The 22,113-nt window shown below is 35.2% G+C and overlaps 1 protein-coding gene across 1 annotated transcript in view; it reads right to left on the bottom strand.

Annotated features, from left to right (window-relative positions):
* EIF3E (eukaryotic translation initiation factor 3 subunit E) overlaps positions 1–22,113 on the bottom strand; it is a 43,271-nt gene that overhangs the window by 5,214 nt on the left and 15,944 nt on the right. The window contains exons 6-10 of the mRNA XM_003782410.2: positions 19,808–19,933; positions 19,021–19,145; positions 8,592–8,718; positions 7,669–7,770; positions 6,169–6,278 (exon numbers count right to left, since the gene is read on the bottom strand). Of these exons, the coding sequence (XP_003782458.1) occupies positions 6,169–6,278; positions 7,669–7,770; positions 8,592–8,718; positions 19,021–19,145; positions 19,808–19,933 (590 nt within the window). The remainder of the gene's footprint in view (positions 1–6,168; positions 6,279–7,668; positions 7,771–8,591; positions 8,719–19,020; positions 19,146–19,807; positions 19,934–22,113) is intronic.

Here is a 22,113-nt window from a genome sequence, read left to right as displayed (position 1 = left end):
ATCTAAGCTAACAATCACTCTGAAAGTTAATTAAAGAATGTGGTAATAGTTCAGTTTCCTTAAAGTAACATAAAAATACAAACCTAAAAAACCTAACAGATTAACAGAAAGATATCTTCAAAGTCTATAATTCTTTCCTAGTTGGGCAATTTTATGCAAAATAGTATAAATTTCAAAATAAAAATGTCCTACCAAAACTTAAAAGACTAGTTGGTTTAAGCTATTCTAGAATATGCTTACCTCATGTTACTGAAAAAATTCATTTATCAATAAACTCATGCATCAAATCACAAAATTTCTGAGAAAAATTTCTAATTCGATCCAGATTTTAAACATAAAAAATTTCTAATAATTTTAGTATAGATTGTATTAAAATTCTTATAGACAGCTTAAAGCATTTAAATATTTTCTGTAAATCCCTTACACACATCTTTAAGCTCATTAGTTCTGTTCAATTGACACAAAAACATGATATTGAGTATGTTAAACAAGACACGCACAGAATCACATACTGTTGCCAAAAACATAGCAAAATTAAGCATTTCATCTTCAGTTCAATTTCTCTAAACAAGTTCATGTTTCCAGCACAAAATCGTATACTTGTTTTTTGTTTCTGGCCAGTAAATAGTACCAGTGGTACCAATTAAGGACATAGGAGGGTTTCACTGGCTCTAGGCTGGTTCTCTGTTTTTTACACTTTTACTTTTTATTATTTTAAGAGATGAAGTCTTACTATGTTGCCCAGGCTGATCTCAAAACTCCCGGCTTCAAGACAGACTCCCGTGTTCTTTACTAGGTCCCTCCTATTGGTAACGTCTGCTAAACCACAGTGCTGGGATTACAGGTGTAATCTGTGCCCAGCCAACTTGATTTTCTGTCACGTTTTTCAATCATGTTTAAGATGTTGTTCCTTCTCTGAACCCTCCCATAGCCACCTGCCATCCTCTCCGCTCTCTACCACCTAAATAAATAAAGGTTTGGGAAAGTAAGGATTTGAGGGTCCACATTTCACATGTCTTATTATTACCTCTTTAAATAACTTAGTTATCCAAAATTTATTTGATAAGAATAATTTATTTCAAATACTCATTAAAATATATGACAATCTCCTTTGGTCTGGTTTTCGCTGAAGACAATAAGCCAACTATTAGGCATATCCAAAAAAAGTACTCCAAGTCTTTTCTAAGACTAAGTTATGTTTAACTGACAGAGTATGAAGAAAGAGGAAGAAGAAAACAGGATCAAACAGGAAAACCAAATGCTGTGTGTGACAACTGACAATTCTCAGTATATTTTCCAACATCTCTTTATAACCTTATAGTTAACATATCCTTATGTTAACGCAGAAATGCAAGATGATGGTGGCCTCTGAAACTCTTTATTGCCATTTGGAAACACACCTTTATATTTCTCTCTACTATTACAGTGTAATATAGTATAGTATAAACATAATTCTAAACATAAATTGTTATGTGGTAATAAGAACCTTAAGACAAATATTAAGATTTTTGTTACTTAATAAAACAATCAAAGTAGAATAACTTCATGACTTAAAGAAATGCAAAAGTAGTTGGCAAATACCTTCTTCTATAAAAAGCCAAACTAACTCCCTAAAGGGAAATTATATTAATGTAAGCTTCAACATGTTTATCATACACATTCAAAATATTACTTCCATACTTTGTTTTTATCTGCAATTGAAAACTGGTCCAAGGATTATTTTAGAACAGCTTTTAAATTTCAGACACATACTATATCTGATAAACTATCCAGTTATATTAAATTAAGCCCCACCACAGTAATCTTTTTTGACAGATGTTGCACACTTTATGGTAAACAGATTTGGAATTTATCCTACAAATCTATAGAGTTGTATATAAACTGTTAAAAAACATCCTCAACGTGCATTTTTATAAAGATGTGGCTATCACATGTGCTTACAGCCATTTAGTTAGAAATCTATTAACAGAGAATGCTCCAAATCACAAATGAAAAGACTTATTTAATGTATCCTTTGGGGTAAAACAAAGTCAGAGATGTATCCTTCCTCTTCCTTCTCCACAAAGATAGAATATTACTTAATTTTAGACTAACTAGACACAGGGATAGGCCAGCATAAACTAATGAATAGGATAACTTTTCATAATTATTATAATATTCTGGAAAAAAACAGTCTGGAGCTTATAGTCATTCCATTTAGTGAGTTGTTGGGGTTCACTGTATTATCTACCTAAATTACTTCTCTGGTTTTCTATATACAAATATGCCCATGTCATTCTCTCCTATCATTCTGCATTGTATTTCAAAACCATCACAATTTGTAATTTTACATTTATCTACGCACTTATTCGAAATGTTTTCTTCCTCTAGAATTTAGCTCTTTGAGGGTGTTCTGATTACTTTCTAACTAATGTTCAGCTAGGAGAGGCGCACAGTTGCATTCATGTTTTCTTCTTTAGACAGCTGTACTAATTATGTTGCTATTAATTAATTGCATCTTAATTATGACACATAGCATTCTGCCCTTTTTGGAAATTGCCTTTTAGAGAATGTTTTGTACATTCCTGAACTGACAAAAATGCAGAAATGAAGAATGGATCATGTGATTGGTTGCTAGGGATTCAGGAGGGTGTGGAAGGGAAGTGGGTACCCCTATAAAAAACCAACCTGAGGGATTCTTGTGATGAAAATGTTCTGTATCTTGAATGTATTGACATCAATATCCTGATTGCCGTATTTTACTATGGTTTTGCAAGACGTTACCCCAAAAGTTTAATTAAAAAAAAAATGGCTCTCCATCAGTATCAGGATTTAAAAAAAAAATACAGTTGCTGGGGTCTCCCTTGAGAGAATGTTTTTGCTTCTTAGGGATTACACACTCAGTTATCCAGTATTTTTGTTTAGTACATTTTAAAGCTTCCCACTGGATTTTAATGAGCTGCCAGGACTACAAATGACTAATTTGGAGGAATGATTCCCCAAGGCTAACTGCAAAAGAATCACCTGGGAAGTTTTAAAACCAGATTCTCAAGTCTTGATCCCAGAGATTTTGATTCAGAAGGTCTGGGGTAAAACCAGGAAATCTATTCTTTTTAAGTTCAAATTGTTGTTTAACTTTTCCAGATGGTTCTGATGTACACAGCTAGATTTAAAACCTCTGGATTGGAGAACAATTATTTTTCTTCTACATATTGTTTAAAGGTAATTGTTAACTCTACTGGTCATTATCATGGATTCCAAGCTCCTGGAGTCTGAATTAGGTTTGCAGTATTTATAAAATCCCACCATAAATATTTAACATTTTTTTCAGCCACTATCATACTAACTCATTAAAGCAGCTTTAAAACATGAAGAAGTTTACACCTTCTTAATTTATTATATTCTACAGGTATTTAATCACTGATTTCATGTCATCACTCTAGAACAGGGGTCCTCAAACTTTTTAAACAGGGGCCAGTTCACTGTCCCTCAGAGCGTTGGAGGGCCGGACTGCGGGCCCGGAACGAGTCAGCTGCTAAGCAGGACAGGCAGCTGCAGCAAAAATACCCGGTGGGCCAGATTAATGTCCTAGGCATTCTCCATATGGCCTGCGAGCCATAGTTTGAGGATGCCTGAGGCAACCTAACAGAGTGGCTTCTGATTCTAGCTGTGCTTTGGAATAACCACTCTCAAGATCCAAACAGTGCAGTAACCCTGCTCCACACCACAGGATAGGATTTACTCAGTAAACCTGGTTTGGAAATCTCAGATAGCTACAGGAATCTGTATTTGTAAAAACATACACACTAAACACAGTAACAACAAAAAACTCTACAGAGATTCTGAGACACAGAATTGGCTCAACTGATACACTAAATAACAAATTAGTCAAAACCTAGTATTTATGAGAACATAAATTGTTCACAATGAAAAGGAAGGAATTCACAGTAGGACACAGCACAATGAATATTGGACACCTATTTGTCCAGGTTTGGTCATTAAGTATGACATAAGTAGCTTAACAACCCCAAGACTCAAGTTTCCCAGTTACAAAATACTAGAGCTGCTCTGGGTCAATGGTGTGCAGAGCTGTTTCCAGAAGTCTGAGGGTTCCAAAGAGGTGTCTTAGTATTCATGAGAATAGCTGAACAGAGCTACAGGATAAGCAGGTGACAGGGCTCTGTTTAAATACACACACTCATATATATATTAATATTTATATATATAGAGAGAGAATTACATTTGGAAGTTAAGTGCTACTATATACATGTGCACCCACACAGATTTGAAAGCTACGGTTCTAGATCTTGAAATGTGAACCATCTTTCAAGTATATTGTACTGAACAGTATAGAAGGACCCTAAGATTTCTTACAGATTGAAAATTCTACCCTAATAATTAAAGAAAATATATTACATTACTAATCTATGTATTCTAAACCATCTAAGTAAAACATTCCACAGGTAGCCAAAAAACATTTAAACCATCGAAGTGATATGAAATGCCACCACTGAAAGAAAAAAAGATTTCTCAGACTTTGGAAAAACATTAGAACTTTAGTCTGAAAATGCTTTGTTGACTTTATCCAGCAGAAAATTAGAGGGATCAAAGAAAAAATAACAGCTTAAACCAAGACAGGTAGTAATAATGTCATATAAAAGTTTAGGAAGTATTCCCACTCTATGACCTTTCTCACATCTCTTGAGTAGGCATGACAAATACTTAATCTATTTTACTGGTAAAGATAAACTGAATCCTAAGAAACAAAATAATGAATCCACGGTCCCAGAGTTAATAAAGGGAAAGAGCCAGAATTAGAACAAATCTTATTGATGAACTCAGAATCAAACATCAAAGTAAAGAAGTATTATCATAAATAAAAATGCAACTTCACTAATACTAAGGAGAAAAGAATTGTATTTACATGACAAATATTTATACTATCTTCATACTATACTGTATAAAGCATGTCAGTACTAAAGTTAGTATACTGGGCACTAAAGATACAAAAAGGAGAGTCAGCTTTCAAAAGGCATAACAGGGGCAGTTCAGTAAGTTCGGAACCAGGAACACCTAAGTGACAGGCCTCTAATGAGAAATGGGGAAAATTCCAAATGGGAAACCAAAATACTAATCTTTCTCTTTCATAAATCCTAATTACAAATCTTAAAAACAGAACAATGCAAGAATTCTGGCATCTACTGTCCACCAGAGCACCGAATATGATGTACCTACCTCTTTATTTCAAAACCAACATATATTAAGAATTTGCATAGATTCATAAAGAGAATCAGGTCTTTAAAATTCTGCCTGCAAGCTATAGTAAATTACTAATAAAACAGAAGCCAAGGATTCAGTTCTCCTAGGAAAAGTCCCATGATGACACTACACTTCTGACTCTAGACAATCACTTCCATGACAACCCACCAAAATTAGGCAAGCAAGTATGAATTAGCAAAAACAAATGACATTAAAGAAAAAGAATTTGTTCTACACACAACTCCTCAGAGGCAAACATTAAAGTTGTAAGTTTTTAAACACTGGACTTCATCTGTGACCAAAGGATGCTAGTTATTTTTCAAATTTTAATATGTACAATTAGTTTCTAATAGGTTATGCACATTTCACAATGTTTTCCCAATAATTTTCTCACAGAAGAGAGAAAATTTCAACTGACATTCATAATTGTTCCATGTTTCAACATTTTAGGATTTCATAGGAGTTTACTATAGAATTCAAATATGTAATTAAATAAAACAAACTCAATGGAAATGATTACCAAATGTAGCAGTCTTTCAACAGAATTTCTGATTTATTGGCTATATCCTTATTTGAATTCCTATTAAAAACCATTTAAAAAATGATTACTTCAATTTTCTGTGTAATGGTACAATAGTTACTCTTTAAAAAAGTAACTGACAATCATATACTACCCTCAAAAGTAGGATTTTGAAAACCCATGCTGTGTCACAGACAGAAGTCAAAAATATTTGCATGTGTAGCATTTCAAAATTCAAAGAAAAATTTTGTTTTTTTAAAATAAATCACTATCAAATTGTTTCTTCTCACTTCAAAAAGCAAAATGAAAATCTAGTTAACTAGAATTCTATTAAGTGTAACTTTACAGTAAATGGAAATTTCCAGGAATTTAAGAGCACAAAAATACAAATCAAATTTTAGTGTTCTTACTTAATGCTGATACACTGGTGGATACGACAAAAAGTCTCAAATATGAAGAGACGGGCATTTTCAATGAAATCCTCAAGACAAGCCACCAAGAAGAAGTCGTTTACAAGTACCTACGTGTAAGACAGAAAAAAGAAAAAATTTATGACACTGACAAATAGTTTCCAGAAACCTGACTCAAATATTTGCCTGCTTTAATGTTCCGTTCAGTATAATTCTGCCATCTAATGAGAGTTCTATACCACAGAACTTTCTAGAACGCTACGTTCAAGCCTTTAAACAATTTACAAAAGCAGTAAGAGGGCTACCAAAAATGACCTAAAAAACTACAACATTTCCCTGTTCCAACCTGCCCATTATCCTATGTGTAAGTGCTCTGTTGACAACGTTATCTTTTCTAGCTATTTAAAATAAGTAGTTGTAAATGGACTAGAGACGTATTTCTGTGACAGTAAATAGACTTAAAAAATTACAAAGGAAAAGAATGCAAGAGGTGAGTCCTATTCCATAGATGTCACATCTGAAAGAGAGTTATTTAACTTTAAGAATAGCAATCAAGTCCCCTCTGACTCTTCTGGATTCACAGCAAGGCCTATATACTGAATGTAATGAATATATACCAATATTTACTTTAATAATATTACTGAATGCAATGAATATATACCAATATTTACTTTAATAATATCACATGAGTACATTTACTACTCCACTGGATGCTAATTGTCTATTTTGCCTAATGTTTGAAAATCAACTCTGAATGTGTATTTGCTTGATCATTTTTCTCTTAGAAAAGTCTGTCAACAATTTACCTATTTTGTGCCAAATTTTTTGTTCAGAAGATTAAACTGATAACTAATGACTTGTGAATCTGATAAATGGGCTACTTTCAGCAGATAAATCCTTAGTTATTTAAAACTTGCAAATTAACTGTTCAAAACAACCACAATCTAATAATTCATTGACTGTGAAAGTACTTTAGTTTCTACTAAACAACAGAAAGCATTACAATTATAAAATTCAAACTACAGTGAATTGCCTACTTACTGCATAAGTTAAATATAATCACATGAAAAATTCTAGAGCAGTGGTTCTCAACTTGTGGGTCGCGACCCACAGGAACTGTATTAAAGGGCTGTGGCATTAGGAAGGTTGAGAACCACTGTTCTAGTGATAAGGCCATCTATGAAACTAAACTTGAGAATCACGGCTATGATGTGCAATTTGGTACCCAGGCCTGTATGTTGAAATATTTTATGTATTTACTTATTCATTGTAAGACATGAAATTACTGATGTATCTCTGAATTCAAATTATCACTAACATTTTAATTAATTGCTGTAACAAAAAGGATACACACGGCAACATTAAAAAACATCTTCAGCCTAGCCCATTCCCAATTTATGCAAACATTTCTGATTCAACTACTTCGTTCCTTTTAAGCCTTCACAAGATTAACTGTACAACAGCCAAAATGTTAACAAGTAAGTAAAAATTCATACTTACTGATTCACATTCCCTCAGTTTTTTCTGTGCCCCATCAAAGTCAAAGTTAACATATAAGCATTCAACAAATTCTGTAATTGGGTCTTTGTATGTGTAAGACTCCTGTAAAATTAAGTCAAAGGTCATGTTAGATCTGGCTCAAACTGTTTAGCAGATTGCTCCTAAAATAACCCAACCTTCCTATCTTATCTTTTTTTGCCATTAATTTCTAGCCAAATTACTAAAATTACCAAATTATCTTTTCAAAGCAACTGTTTTTATCCTGATTTCATACTGCATCTTGAGCTTATCATATCTTTCAAACCAAGTTCTCTAAATTTTCATCCTTTAATCATTCCAACAGCTTTCAAATTCCCCTGCTACCAAAAGTCTCCCTTAGTCAATAAGCAGTGATGTACTTCCCCTAAGAATGACATCCCTACTGAATGACAAGTATTTCTTTGTATTTTACTCATTCTTAGATCAAATAAATATTGTTCTTTCTTTAATTTACAGTTTTTGCTGAAAAGCTCACTATGTATCAACTGGCAAGGCTGCAGCTTTGACCCAACTTGGGAACTATTAATCCTGTATTTATGAAATGGTCTCCCCTCTGGAATCATACAGGTAATGATCTCCCTCACAAGCAGCTACAGGTTTCAGATCTTCTTTACTCTCTGCAATAAGAGCAACACAAATATAAAAAGCATATTAAGTATCCACCTAGCATACATCAATAATCATTCACACACATCTCACATAATATGTGTCTTGGAGTTAAAGATGGTGAATGTCCATTTGAGGCTCTTCTGACTTCTAAACTTCATGTATACTCCCCATTTTTAAAAATATTTTTACCTTAAGAACTAAGAGTCCTACTTTAGAAAAAGAGGTTACACCTAAAGTTTAGGTGCTTAAAAAAAAAAAAAAAGTACAGTTTTTACCTGTTGAATAACTTTGACAAGATCTTTTAGCACCTGCCGGCGTTTTCGAACATCCTTGTTTGTTATGACTGCTGTAGTCAAATAGCGAAGAATATGTGGACACATTGTCTGAATTGCATTAAGATACCTAAGGCAAAAAAATATAAACTCTGTGAGCTAAACACTTGAGCAGCCCATTATATTGCATTGTTTCATGAGCCTAAGACTGCAAACATTTAAGAATAAATATTATAAGGGCATCTCCTTATCTAAGGAATTCCTTCAGGAATCCAAGTGAGGAGAATGCCAGCCAATATCCCCCAATTTATAGTGAGATAGAAGACTCTTTAAAAATCCTATTATGATTTTTGAGTAACAAGATTTTGGAAGGCTTTTCCATATGCTGTCAGTCTGTTCCTAAAGACTAACCAAGCTGTGACTTTCATTCATCTACGAGAGCGAATAAATGTGTGAAAACCTTCTATGTGCAAAGTATTTGTCATCAGAAAATGAGGCACTTAAATCAGAGGATCAAAGACTGGAAATAGGGAGAAGGAAACTATTACAAGTCCTTGGTTAAATAGGCAGCAGTGGTAATTAGAAAGGTAAATGTCAGTAGGGACTTTAGCTAATGCTTAGCAAATCTTGCTATTGTGAGGATAGACATCAACCCTCTGTCTTTAGGTGTTTATCCTGTATTTCTCCTCAATTCTTTTAAATGGTTCCCTATTATTTATCCAATAAATAATCATTGAGTACTTCTGAGTGCCAGACACTATCCCAAGCTCAAAATTATTTGTTAACAAAGTCTATTTCTCTTAGGTGGACATTCAAGCCTCAAACTACCCGCCCACCTCCATCTCACATCAGACCATTGTTGATTACTTCCTGGTTTTCTTCCTAATGCTCATGCCACATGGATTGCTCCCCCCAACACACACCCTCAAAGCCTAAATCTTAGTCATCCTTCAGGGTCGAGCTTAGATACTTTGTTTTCCAAATTCTTCCAGACTATGATTAATAAACACATAGTACAGCTAAGGATACAATAAATAAAGCAAATGGACAACTTTCAAAATGGGAGAAGATATTCTCATATTATGAATCTGACAAGGGCCTAAGAACCAGAATCTACAAAGAACTCAAGCAAATCAACAAGAGCAAATAACCCAATCAATCACTGAGCAAGAGACAAGAACAGAACCTCTCCCAAAACAAGTAGCCAACAAACCCACCAAAAAATGCTCACCATTCCTAATCATCAGAGAAATGCAAAGTAAAACCACCTCAAAATACCACCTAACCCCAGTGAAATGTCCCACATCACAAAGTCCCAAAGCTGCAGATGCTAGCCTGGGTGCAGAGGGAAGGGAACATTTACATGTTGTTGGTGGAATTGAGAACTAATACAATCTTTTTGAGAAAAAGGTGTTCGAGAATGCTCGAAGAGCTAAAAGGTCTCCTTCCATCTGATTCTACAACCCAATTACTAGGTATCTACCCAGAAGAAAAAAAAAATCATCACAAGGATATAAACTCGAATAGCAGCTCCATTCACAATTGCAAAGATGTGGAAACTACCCAAGTGCCCACCAACCCGTGAATGGATTAAAACTGTGATAGGTATACCATGGAACACTATTCAGCCATAAAACTGTGATAGTAAATATTTTTGGCTTTGTAGTCAACAAGTAAAATTCAGAATACTTTTAAAGAAAAAAAAATTCCAAAATATTTTGGAAATTTTCAAAATTGAATTTTGGAAAAAATTCAAAAATGTTTACTGACAAAACTTAAAATATACTATTTGAGTATAATTTAAAAAATATAAGTCCACTAATGGGAACAATGGAATTTCTTTATTGAGGATAACTTTGCTTAACTAAATTCAAGTATAAGATCTCTATCATTAAAATTTATTGCAAATGTTTATCTGTTCATGTTGATCTGCAAGGAAACTTTACATAGTGTCTTCTCTGTTTTTTTTTTTTTTTTTTTAAGACATAGTCCAACTATGTCACTCTGGGTAGAGTTCCATAGCGTCACAGCTCACAGCAACCTCAAGTTCTTGGGCTTAAGAGCCACAACGCCTGGCTATTTGTGGTTGTTGCTGTTGTTGTTGTACTTGTCATTGTTGTTTAGCAGGACTGGGCCGGATCTGAACCCACCAGCCCCAGTGCATGTAGCCGGTGCCCTAACCACTCCGCTACGGGTGCTGGGCCTACATATTCAGTCTTTGAAAATGTTTTTTACACGGATACTACCAACACTGCCCTAAGTTGACAAGCATATTTTAATTTAGCACATTTATTATTTGGAAGGCATCTGAATAAGTATATTAAAATTTCTTGATACTATCTTTTAGCATGTCTTTATATTGCAGATTAATCACTTCCAATTCAAATGCAATTAAATAAATTAGAAATACAGAAATTTCCTTTGTGCTCACAATGAGATCTAAAACTTTCTAAAACTATATTTGAGCTTAAAAATATATATGCTGCAAATTGTATGAAAATGAACATCTTGCTTCTTCTGACAAAAACAAAGTATGTGTAAAGCAACTAGATGTAACCTGTGGTTTACATGCCATGTTAATTGTCAGCGAAATGACTCTAATGCAGTGTAAATTTCACATATATGCTTTGTCCTGCTTTATAAGGTGAACATACGAAGAAACATTATCAAGTCTGCAACAAAAATTAATATTCCAGGGCAATTCAGTGTTTGGTGATGGGGTTTAAGGGCAGTTCTGACCACAGGAGGGACATACTCTCAATATCCTCAACTGAGTCCTCAGTGAAATGTAATAGCTTTATCTTCCCTGAACATACTTCTTCACTGCTGCACTCAAACATTATTTAACTGAATCTCTACTAGTAAAATGACTTTCCTTACTTAGCTAATGAAAGAACCACTCAGAAATGAACTGGGTTGAAGATTCACCTTCATTAATTTTTGTGAAAAAATTCTGCTAGGATGTGAGACTCCATTTTAAATGTTCTAATTTTTCTGACACTTGCTTTCCTGTCAGTTGAGAACACGGCAATGGGTGCTCATAGTCCACTCGTGTGGACACACACTGTGTTCTTTCTGCAGACTTCAAGTGTCAGTTTAATGCACTGATTTCTAATTCAATGCCAAAAATCCCCACTCCACTAGGCCTTAACGCACATCTGAAGCCTGCTTCTCCCAGTTTTGAAATGACAACTATGCCCTGGCAATAAAAAATATATGAACAGGCTGGGCACAGTGGCTCATGCAGGTGGATTAATTGAGCTCAGGAGTTCCAGACCAGCCTGAGCAAGAGCGAGATCCCATCTCTACTAAAAAGAAAAACTAGCCAGGCATCATGGTGCAGGTCTGTAGTCCCAGCTACTTGAGAGGCTGTGGCAAGAGGATTGCTTAACCCCAAGAGTTTGAGGCTGCTGTGAACTATGATACCATGGGGCTCTACTGAGGGTGAGAAAGTGAGACTCTGTCTAAAAAAAAAAAAAAAAATTATATCTATAAATAAAATGCTGCAATATGGCAATACATGCGGAATGAGAAATACTATCTAGGCATAACTGGAAGCACTGGGATTTGCAGTGTACCAAATAGGTAGTATGCACGAAAGTGCAATATTAGATTTCTATCTCTACTAAACTCTATGGTCACAGTTCAAACGCAGCCAGATTAGAGAGAGACACACATCAATGAAACTGGCCGTTTTCCAAAAAAAAAAAAATTATGCACATTAAAATTGGAATTTCACATAACTTTCACATCATAAATTATTTTCTTTCCTTTTTTTTTTTTTAGCTATTTAAAATGAAAAGCCACCAGGCCTGATGGTTCATACCTGTAATCCCAGAGCACTCTGGGAGGCTAAAGTGAGTGGATAACTTGAGGTCAGGAGTACAAGACCAGCCCGGGCAACACTGACAGACTCCATCTCTTAAAACAAAAAACTTTAGCCAGATGTGATGGTATACCCTTCTAGTTCTAGATACTTGCAAGGCTGAAGTGGGAGAACTGCTCGAGTCCAGAAGTTTAAGACTGCAGTCAGAAGATTATTGTTTTTCTGTCTTTTAAAGGCACTAAGTAACTAAATATTAGGTAGAAGGTAGACAAATATACACCAATAACTTTATAAAGGTAGCAAACCTGAGCCAGATCTGAGCCAAACAGGTAGGTTTTAGTAAGAAGAAAAAAAAGAGAAGGGCGGTTCAGGAAGAGCAGGATTTTTTTTTTTTTTTTTAAAAAGGACAGGACACTAAGGAGACCTTCAAGGGGACAGGGACCTCAGAGATAATCCTGAGCTAAGGGAAAGTGAAAACGTCCGCATGCCTGCCTGTGTGCATACACACTCACACACACACACAGTTTTCTTGCCAGGATAAAATTAGAAAATATAAAGAAAATAAATGCAAGAAAGGGCCATCAGGACAAATAATTCTGGACAACATCTAACTGACCTATTAATGGCAAAACTTGAAATTTCTCTGAAAATTCATGTTACTTTTACTAAGACACAAATTAGTCTTTTACCAAAACTTTGCATCTTTGTAAGTGAGGAGTAATATGGCATTGCATTACAGATGCATTCTTTTCCCTAATGGCATCTACATTTAGCGGCAGAGTCTCATCTCTAAATAGCCTATGAACACTTTCTACCTTACACCTGATACCCTATATATTATATTACATTTAAAGGTTCAACATTTTCCAAATGTGTAAATAATCTCTATTTTAGACTCAGAATAAATTATGACAGAAATGGTAGTACACATGACCTCAGAGACTTAAACCTGCACTAGCATCTAAACTTTCACCTAAGGACAAATGTATACATTCTCTCCAAAGTGCTTTATATTAGGGGGGAAAAGCCTACAATTCACTATCTATGTGAAGTATCAATTTAACGTGCACTCACCCAGCCATATTAAGCTGTAATGTGCTATTTAAGAAAGTAAAAATAAGAACATGATACTTCCTTCATAAATCTGTACTGACAACCGACAAACACATCCTGATTGCAGACATACAAATTATATGCTAAAATGGACAGTAAATAGCACTTTCAAGTAAAGAATATATAGCCCAGGAAACGGCTGAAACAATGTTCTGTTAAGCCATCTCAAAGTTTTCATATGAACAGAGTTAGAATAAAAAAAAAATCAACTAGCACCTTGGGAGGAGCAGGTGGATAGCTTGAGCTCAAGATTTCAAGACCAGCAAGAGTGAGATCCTGTCTCTACTAAAAAATAGAAAAACTAGCTGAGCATGGTGGTGGGAGCCTGTAATCTAGGGTAACCAGACGTCCCAATTTTGGTGGGACAGTCCCGCTTTTCATCAATTTGTCCTGAGGCGTTTTAAAAAAGTCCCGATTTTTGGAAAGAATGCACTAACGGGCTGGAGAACAAGAAGGGAATATACGGTTTTTGGCCGCCATATGGCTATTTTGCCAAAATATGAGTTTTATATTATTTTTGTTAATTTTATAATGTTAAACTGTAATAAATAATTGCAGAGAAGTGATTATCGAGAACTGCTGATCAAAGTTTGCCCTGTTGCCAGGCCCTGCCCTGCGCAGTCTCCTGCCCCGTGCCCCCGCTCTGCACCCCCCATGTTGTCCCGCCTTACTGATGTTAGAATCTGGTCACCCTACTGTAATCCCACCTACTTGGGAGGCTAAGGCAGGAAGATCGCTTGAATCCAAGAGTTTGAAGTTGCTGTGAGCTACAACGCTATGACATTCTACTCAGTGTGACAGAGACCCTATCTTAGAAAAAAAGAAATCGAAATATGTCAGGAAGAGATTACTACTAAGAAAGAAAATGTAATGGTAGCCTAACCCTATGGCAAGTGAAAACAGTTAAGCACAGTATTTTTCAAGCCACTAGGAGGCTACTAGTAGTTTCTTTTCTACATTTTGCTAACAGGCTATTTCTGTTTAAGAAAAGTTCCACAGGTGTGAAGGTTTTCTTACTGGGCCATTGATTGTAATGGTTACATTACTACATTACAAAAAATTATTTTACTATAAAAATAAGCAAACTCTTCTTTACCTCAATACAAGTCAAACTGTATCATAAGCTGGGTGCAGTGGCTCACATCTGGCCTGTAATTCTTGCACTCTGGGAGGCCAAGGTGAGAGGGTCCCTTGAACTTATCAGTTCTAGACCAGACTGAGCAAGAGTGAGACCCCTCCTACTAAACGTAGAAAACTTAGGTGGGCACCATGGCAGATGCCTGTAGGCCCAGCTACCTGGGAGGCTGAGGCTAGAGGATCACCTGAACCCAGTGAAGTTGCTGTCAGCAGGCTTGAGGCTATGGCACTCTAGCCTGGGAAAAAGAGTGAAATAATTTTGTTTCCAAACAAAACAAAATAAAAAAAACAACAAAAGATCAAAAAAAGAAAACCATGCTAGTAGTATTTTTCACCACTACATCTTTATAGTTTCATAAAAAGCTAGTTCCAACCATGGGGAATCTGCTCAATCAGGGAGTACAAATTATTGATTTCTAAAAAGACTTAGCCATGTGGTAATCTTTTTAATCTTCTGTATGACTAAAGGGTAAGTATGTATAAAGTGTGTCTGCTATACACTACTTCAGTGTCACGGCTGTCTTAAGGAAAAATACTTGAGTGAAGACTGCGTCACAAGATGAACTCGTTGGTTTTCTCACAGAATACTATTTTTACTTGCAAGGATGACAGACAAACCAAAGCTATTCATACTTGGGGACTGGCAGACATTTTCTACAAAATGACGTGAGCCAGTTCTTCAAGGAAAACAAATGATAAAATTAGAGCTTTCAAGAAAATCTAGAATGTTGGAATTTTTTTATGTGCCACGGGGAGCTTGATAGCTTTCCAATACTGAAAGCATTTTCCAGTGGGTTTGTTAGTAATGTTAACAAATATGGTTCTTCTGGTGTTGTATAATGTCAAAACACTAGAATATTTGCATAACTCACTGCACAGGTATTTCCTAAAAAACTGATGATGATATAAAATCACACGTGGGTAAAAGATCCATTCCAAGTACTAGACATAACAATATAATACAGAATACAGTACAGTTTAATATACATGCAGCTCAACAATAAGGTTTGAGATTCCACATTACAAATAAATTACTATTATTCTGGTTAAGTTATATTGCATTTTACTGTATTTTTATTACAAAGTATTCACAATTATCTAAAAAGGCTATTAAAACACACCTTTCTTTTCCAACTACATGTAGTGAGGCTAGGTTTTCTCCATACACTCCAAATATTCTTTTTTTTTTCTTTTGTCGTTTTTGGCCAGGGCGGGTTTGAACCCGCCACCTCCGGTATATGGGGCCCCGCACCCTACTCCTTTGAGCCACAGGCGCGTCCCTAAATTCTTTTGTTTTAAAAAATGATTTTTCATGAAAACCCATTATTTATGTCAAATCTAATCAATTTACCATTTATTAATGAAAACTTTTAATGTGCCTTCATGTCTAACACAGGAAGACTTAACGTTGTCCCTGAGTTCTTAGAAACTATGACTTTAAAGGAAATGACTTACAGCTAGTCCTCAAATAACACTGTTTCTTTATAACATACATGAGAAAAAGATTGGTTTTATTCATTATTTGTCATTTTGCTTAAAGCTACATTTTTAAGAACCTATAAACATTGAGGACTTACCATATATACCAAATAGATATAATCAATGCAAAAAAAACAACTTACACTCAACAATTCATAATAGTGTGAATGGGTTCTAAGACCAAACTGTTTAAGAACCACTGTTTTATAAAAACATTCCCAAAGATAGTTCTGATCCCATTCCTTTTTTCTTCCAAATATCCAATCACTTTTCAGCATATATTTGCAATACTCAATTTGCAATACTTTTCTAAACTACAAAATTACCAATACATTTATCAGGACCTATAGTCCTTTTAATGGAATCACTTAAAAAACAAAACAAAACTCCTCACAATTCCTCTCTCAGTTAACTGATCTGATAATGTCACTTAGGGCATTTCAGGTTTTAGAGCACATGATCCAAGTAATTAGGTGAACAATTTAACTGAAGAGATAAAATGTTTTAGAGTCTTAAAAATTTTCCTAAAACACACTTAAAGAGCATGCTTTCTCAACATGACTCAGTTTAGACTATAAAATCAACATATCCAAAAATATTACTATAGTATTACCTATTTTCAAGACTTAGAAAATTGTAGAAATAATTTAAAAACAAATTGTATTAATTGGTGTTTTATATTAGAAAGGTATTATATCCTTTATTTCCTTTTTTTTTTAAAGGAACAAAGCTTCACTCTGTCACCCACGATGGAGGACAATGGCATGATCATAGCTCACAGCAGCCTCAAACTCCTAGGCTCGAGAGATCCTCCTGCCTCAGTGCCTAGCTAATTAAAAACATATTTTTTAATGGGGTCTTACTATGATACCCAGACTGGGATTGAATTCCTGGCATATTTTAGTGATATTCTCACCTTGGCCTCCCAAAATGCTGTGATTATAGGCATAAGCCACTGTGCCCTACCAATGCTATTTCTAGACTATACTCTTCTACATTAAAATATACATTTTAGAAAAATGTTAAAATGATAATTTGACACACAACAATGAGCAGAGATCGACATAAAATATAGCAAAAATACCCTATAAAATCTTTATTTAGGCTAACAAATAAGATGTAGCTCAAGAGAGTTTAGGTGATATTTGACTAATGAACAATGCAATCAAGGGCCAGGCACAGTGGTTCACACCTGCACTTTGTAAGAGGCCAGGAGGATCACGTAAGACCAAGAGTTCAAGACCAGCCTGAGCAATACAGCAAGACTCCTAACTCTCCAAAAAAAAAAAAAAAAAAAAGAAAAAAATATTAGCCAAGCACAGTTGGGCATGCTTGCAGTATCTCCTACTAGGGAGATGGCAGACTGCTTGAGCCCAGGAGTTCAAGGTTACCGTGAGCTATGACTAGTCCACTGCACTCCAGCCTGGGTGGCAGACCAAGACGGTCTTTTAAAAAAATAAATAAATAAAAATAAGCAATGGTCAATATAAGCTATACCATGAATTGCTAACATGTTATTACAATGTTGGGCTACGTTAATATATGTATAAATAAAAGGAGTTGATATTCTCACTGTAATCTATAAAGCGTATATAATAATACTAGAATAAAGTTTAAATTTTCAAGATCCAGACTTTAAAAATGAAGTGGAAATTATTCAAGGAAGGCAACTAAAACATTAAAGGGTCTGAGAAACTCTATTACTTAACAAAACTAGAGATAGCCTTTTAAGCAAAGAAAAGTAAAAATCATCTTCAAATAATCTGAAGTATTTTCACAAAGCAGTCTTGTTTCTTGTGGTTCCAACCAAACAAGAAATAATAATCAGAAGTTTCTGAGGTACTTGAACTCAACTGGAAAAATAAAATTTTAAAAATGATGGCTAGGCCAAGCACAGTGGTTCACATCTATAATCCTAGCACAGGCAGAAGAACTTGAGCTCAGGTGTTTAAGACCAGCCTGAGCAACCGTGTCTTTAATAAAAACAAAAAAATTAGGCAGGCATTGTGGTGGGCACCTGTAGTCCCAGCTACTCAGGAGGCTGAGAAAGGAGGATTGCTTGAGCTCAGAAGTTTGATGTTGCTGTGAGCTAGTATAACACCATGGCAGTCTAGCCTGGAGCAAGCGTAAGACTCTGTCTCCAAAACAAACAAATGAAAAAAAAAACAAGAGATTAGCTAACAGATGGTCTAGCTCCTAAACCAGTGGATCTGTTATCATCAAAACAATTAAGAAAAGCTCTATGGCAGAGAAAAGGTGATATAAAAAGGATTCTTCCACAAAATATATATTTTTTAATTAATACGGCCTAGTATCTTATTTCTACTGCTTTGTTGTATATATTGAGTTTCCCAAATCTTATTAAAATGCATGTTCTGATTCAGTTCTTCTACTATGATTCTATATGACGCCTATGCCACCCAGGGAACATGCTTTAAATAGTACTTTAAAGGGCATAGAATACACTTTATCCAATAATTACTTAAGAGTTACAGTTAAGCTTTTCAATTAATAAGCAAATCTACCACATGAAGGGAAAAAAATGAATGACAATAAATTCAGATGTTAGAAATAAGTACATCTTAAGTGTAAAAAATTAGACATAGGTTTGAATCTAGCCCAGGCCCGCCAAACAACGACAAACAACTACAACCAAAAAATAGCCAGGTGTGGTGAGTGCCTGTAGTCCCAGCTACTTGGGAGGCTGAGGCAGGAAAATTGCTTAAGCCCAAGAGTTGGAGGTTGCTATGAGCTGTGATGCCATAGCACTCTACCAAGGGTGACAGCTTGAGAATCTGTCTCAAAAAAAAAAAAAAAAAAAAAAATCAATATAATTTCATACAGGTAAAGTTAAAATTACACAATGAAATAACTTACTGTGGTTGGTAAAGGAAGAGATCAATAATATTATCACGACCTTTGGGGTGGTTGAAGAAAACAAACAAAGACCAATGAATGAGCCATGTTCGCTGCTGAAGAGACTGCAGTGGAGAACTCACAGACTAAAGGATTTAAAAAAATGGATACACAGGAAATATTAACATACAAGAAAGAGGAAGAGAATAAACATCTCTGACTTCAAAACTGTAATTAAAAACTAGACCCTCCTAAGGCATGCACTGGCGTCATTATGATCAAAGTCTGACCCCCAGTACCTTCTCTCTACATGATCCTAAACGTTCCGTATTATTACACTATTCTTAGATATAGATTCAATAATGCCCACCACACTTTATGGCAGTTTCAAATTATAATTATTTCAGAAAGGCATTTACAGGCAGGAATTGAACTAAACATCCACAATAAAGTAGTTTTATTAGACATTAACTATGGATGATAACTGTCTTCTGCATAGGACTTTAAAAAATAAGTGGGACTAATAGGACAGTGTCATTTTCACTGGCATTAAAAAAAGGGGCATAATAGCTATAACAGAAAGACTTACGTTCTCTTAAGAGCCAAAAGAAATTTGATTGTTTTCTTCGAATTTCAGAAAAACTACTCAACCTACTGACAATGATTTTTTTTGTCAACAAAAAGGTCAACAAATAAAAGTTAACCTGAAAATTTTAGGCCTCCTCAAAGTAGACAGAAATATTCTTCATCAGAAAACATGAAGGATATATAGAAATTTCAGAGAATAACTCAGAATAGTGTCACTCACATTATTATCTATGGTCTCTTTTAACCGTGTCAGGTCTTCCATGGCAGCATCCCAATTTTGCATTAATATTTCAGATGCAAGTTTTCCCCAGAGTGAACTTAAAGCATTTCTATCTGTTGCTGGAACCTGTTTAAGCAATTATAATTAATTATCTTGTTGAATGTTCTGTAAGGGAAAAAATGTATATTTTATGCCTCATATATCTGTCTAGCCTACTAAAAGACCTATAGCTTTCTTCCCCAAATGCCACTCCTTACTGGATCACACTGGTTTAACTGTTTCAAAAAATTTACACTAAAGGGCGGCGCCTATGGCTCCAAGGATTAGGGCGCCAGCCCCATATGCCGGAGTTGGTGGGGTTCAAACCCAGCCCCGGCCAAAAACTGCAAAAAAAAAAGAAAAAAAAAATTTACACTAAAAATAACTCAGGTCTTTAATATTCAGTCTACATCAGAAACTAAAAAGTAACTTTTAAAACTAGGAAACATCAGCACCATTTTAGCATAAGCCATTTCAGATAATTTATACACAACTTATCAAATTTAAGGCAGATAAAACTTGAGAAACCAAGTCAGAGTCACAGAAAATTTCTCACTAAAATCACTAGAATGAAAATAAAGAACACTGAGACTTGTGGAGAAATGATGCATACAACAAAAAAGAAATTCCAAATTATGACACAAATGGAAGGAGTTGTGGAAATTGGGGGGGGGACCAGACTCATCATCTGATACAATTATTAATAATATTTATCAAAGGATTATGTACTGAGTAAAAGTTAATTTTCTCATATAGGCTCAGCGCCTGTGGCTCAAGTGGTTAAGGCGCTAGCCACATACACCTAAGGTGGCGGGTTCGAATTCCCAGCCCGGGCCTGCCAGACAATGATGGCTGCAACCAAGAAATGGCCGGGCGTTGTGGCGGGCGCCTGTAGTCCCAGCTACTTGGGAGGCTGAGGCAGGAGACTCGCTTGAGCCCAGGAGTTGGAGGTTGCTGTGAGCGTGATGCCATGGCACTCTACCCAGGGGGATAGCTTGAGGCTCCGTCTCAAATAAAAAAAAAAATTTTCTCATATAATCTTAAGAAAAACTTTATAAGGTAGATGATTATTTTTAAGCCCCATTTTCAATAGGGAAGTAATGCATAGAGAATGTACACTGCCCAAAATTACATTTCTTTCTAATCACAAAATATATATACAAATTTTATGTCACGGTATTAGCCTGGCAGAAAGGAGGACTGAAAGCCATCCCTACTTTTCTCTCCACTTCTCCACTTGTGAACAAGGTTCACAAACCAGAAATACTTCTAAGGACCAGGCTAACAACAAAAAACAAACCAGGCTAAAAACAAAGTACGGCTCTCTAGAACAGGGCAAGAGAATGGAGGCCAAATGACTCCGAACTGATTGTACATGATAAAGCAGCAGCAGCAACTAAGGCCAGTGCAGGTAACACCCCCAAATGGAATTTCAGATTTAATCTTTCACTGAAGCACTTAAGTTAAATGTCAAGCATATAATCATAATTACAAGTTAAATAAAATTGTGCGTGCAGGATTAGAAATCTAATCACCAGTGTTCTGGCTCTACCCCTTGTGTGTGCCTTAGCTTCCTCATCTGTAGTTTGGGTACAGTAATAGAATCCACTTCAGTAGTGTTGTTTAAACGACATAATATGTGTAGAGATTACAGTAAGAACTTGCTAAATCTAAGATAATGCATAATACAAATGATGTCCGAGACAGGTATAGATATATAGAGATACATCTATATATTTATCTAATATGGATAGAAATAAATAAATAAAAATAAGGATGAATAGATAACCCTAAACTTTGGGGACCATAATAGGGACTCAGCCTGAGATTCTTCCTTCCAGGGCAGTTGACTAATTTTAATACACTAAATAACATCTAATAAACTCTAAAAACAGGCAAATAACAATGTAACTGGTAAATTATATTTTGAAAAGTAACCATGAAACCCCGATTATTGTCACACAGTACACCCAAAATGTAACTGTAAACACATATTCATGACAACTTTATTTGTAATAGACAAAAACTGAAAGTAATCCAAATGTTCATCAACAGATGAATACAGATTATGACATAGTCATAAAATAAACTACTACTGAGTAATAAAAAAATCAAACTCCTGGTACACACAATATTAAGAATGAATCTCAAAAACTTGCTGTTAAAAATCAGCCAGTTACAGACATATATACTGTATCATTCTACCTGTACAAAATTCTAGAATAGGTAAAACTATTCTATAAGGACAGAAGGAGATCAATGAATAC

Source organism: Otolemur garnettii, unplaced genomic scaffold, assembly GCF_000181295.1.
Source record: "Otolemur garnettii isolate 467f Iridium unplaced genomic scaffold, OtoGar3 scaffold00004, whole genome shotgun sequence".
Classification (NCBI taxonomy): domain Eukaryota; kingdom Metazoa; phylum Chordata; class Mammalia; order Primates; family Galagidae; genus Otolemur; species Otolemur garnettii.
Note: the sequence above shows the minus strand (reverse complement) of the source record. Positions and strands in the feature narration are given on the sequence as shown.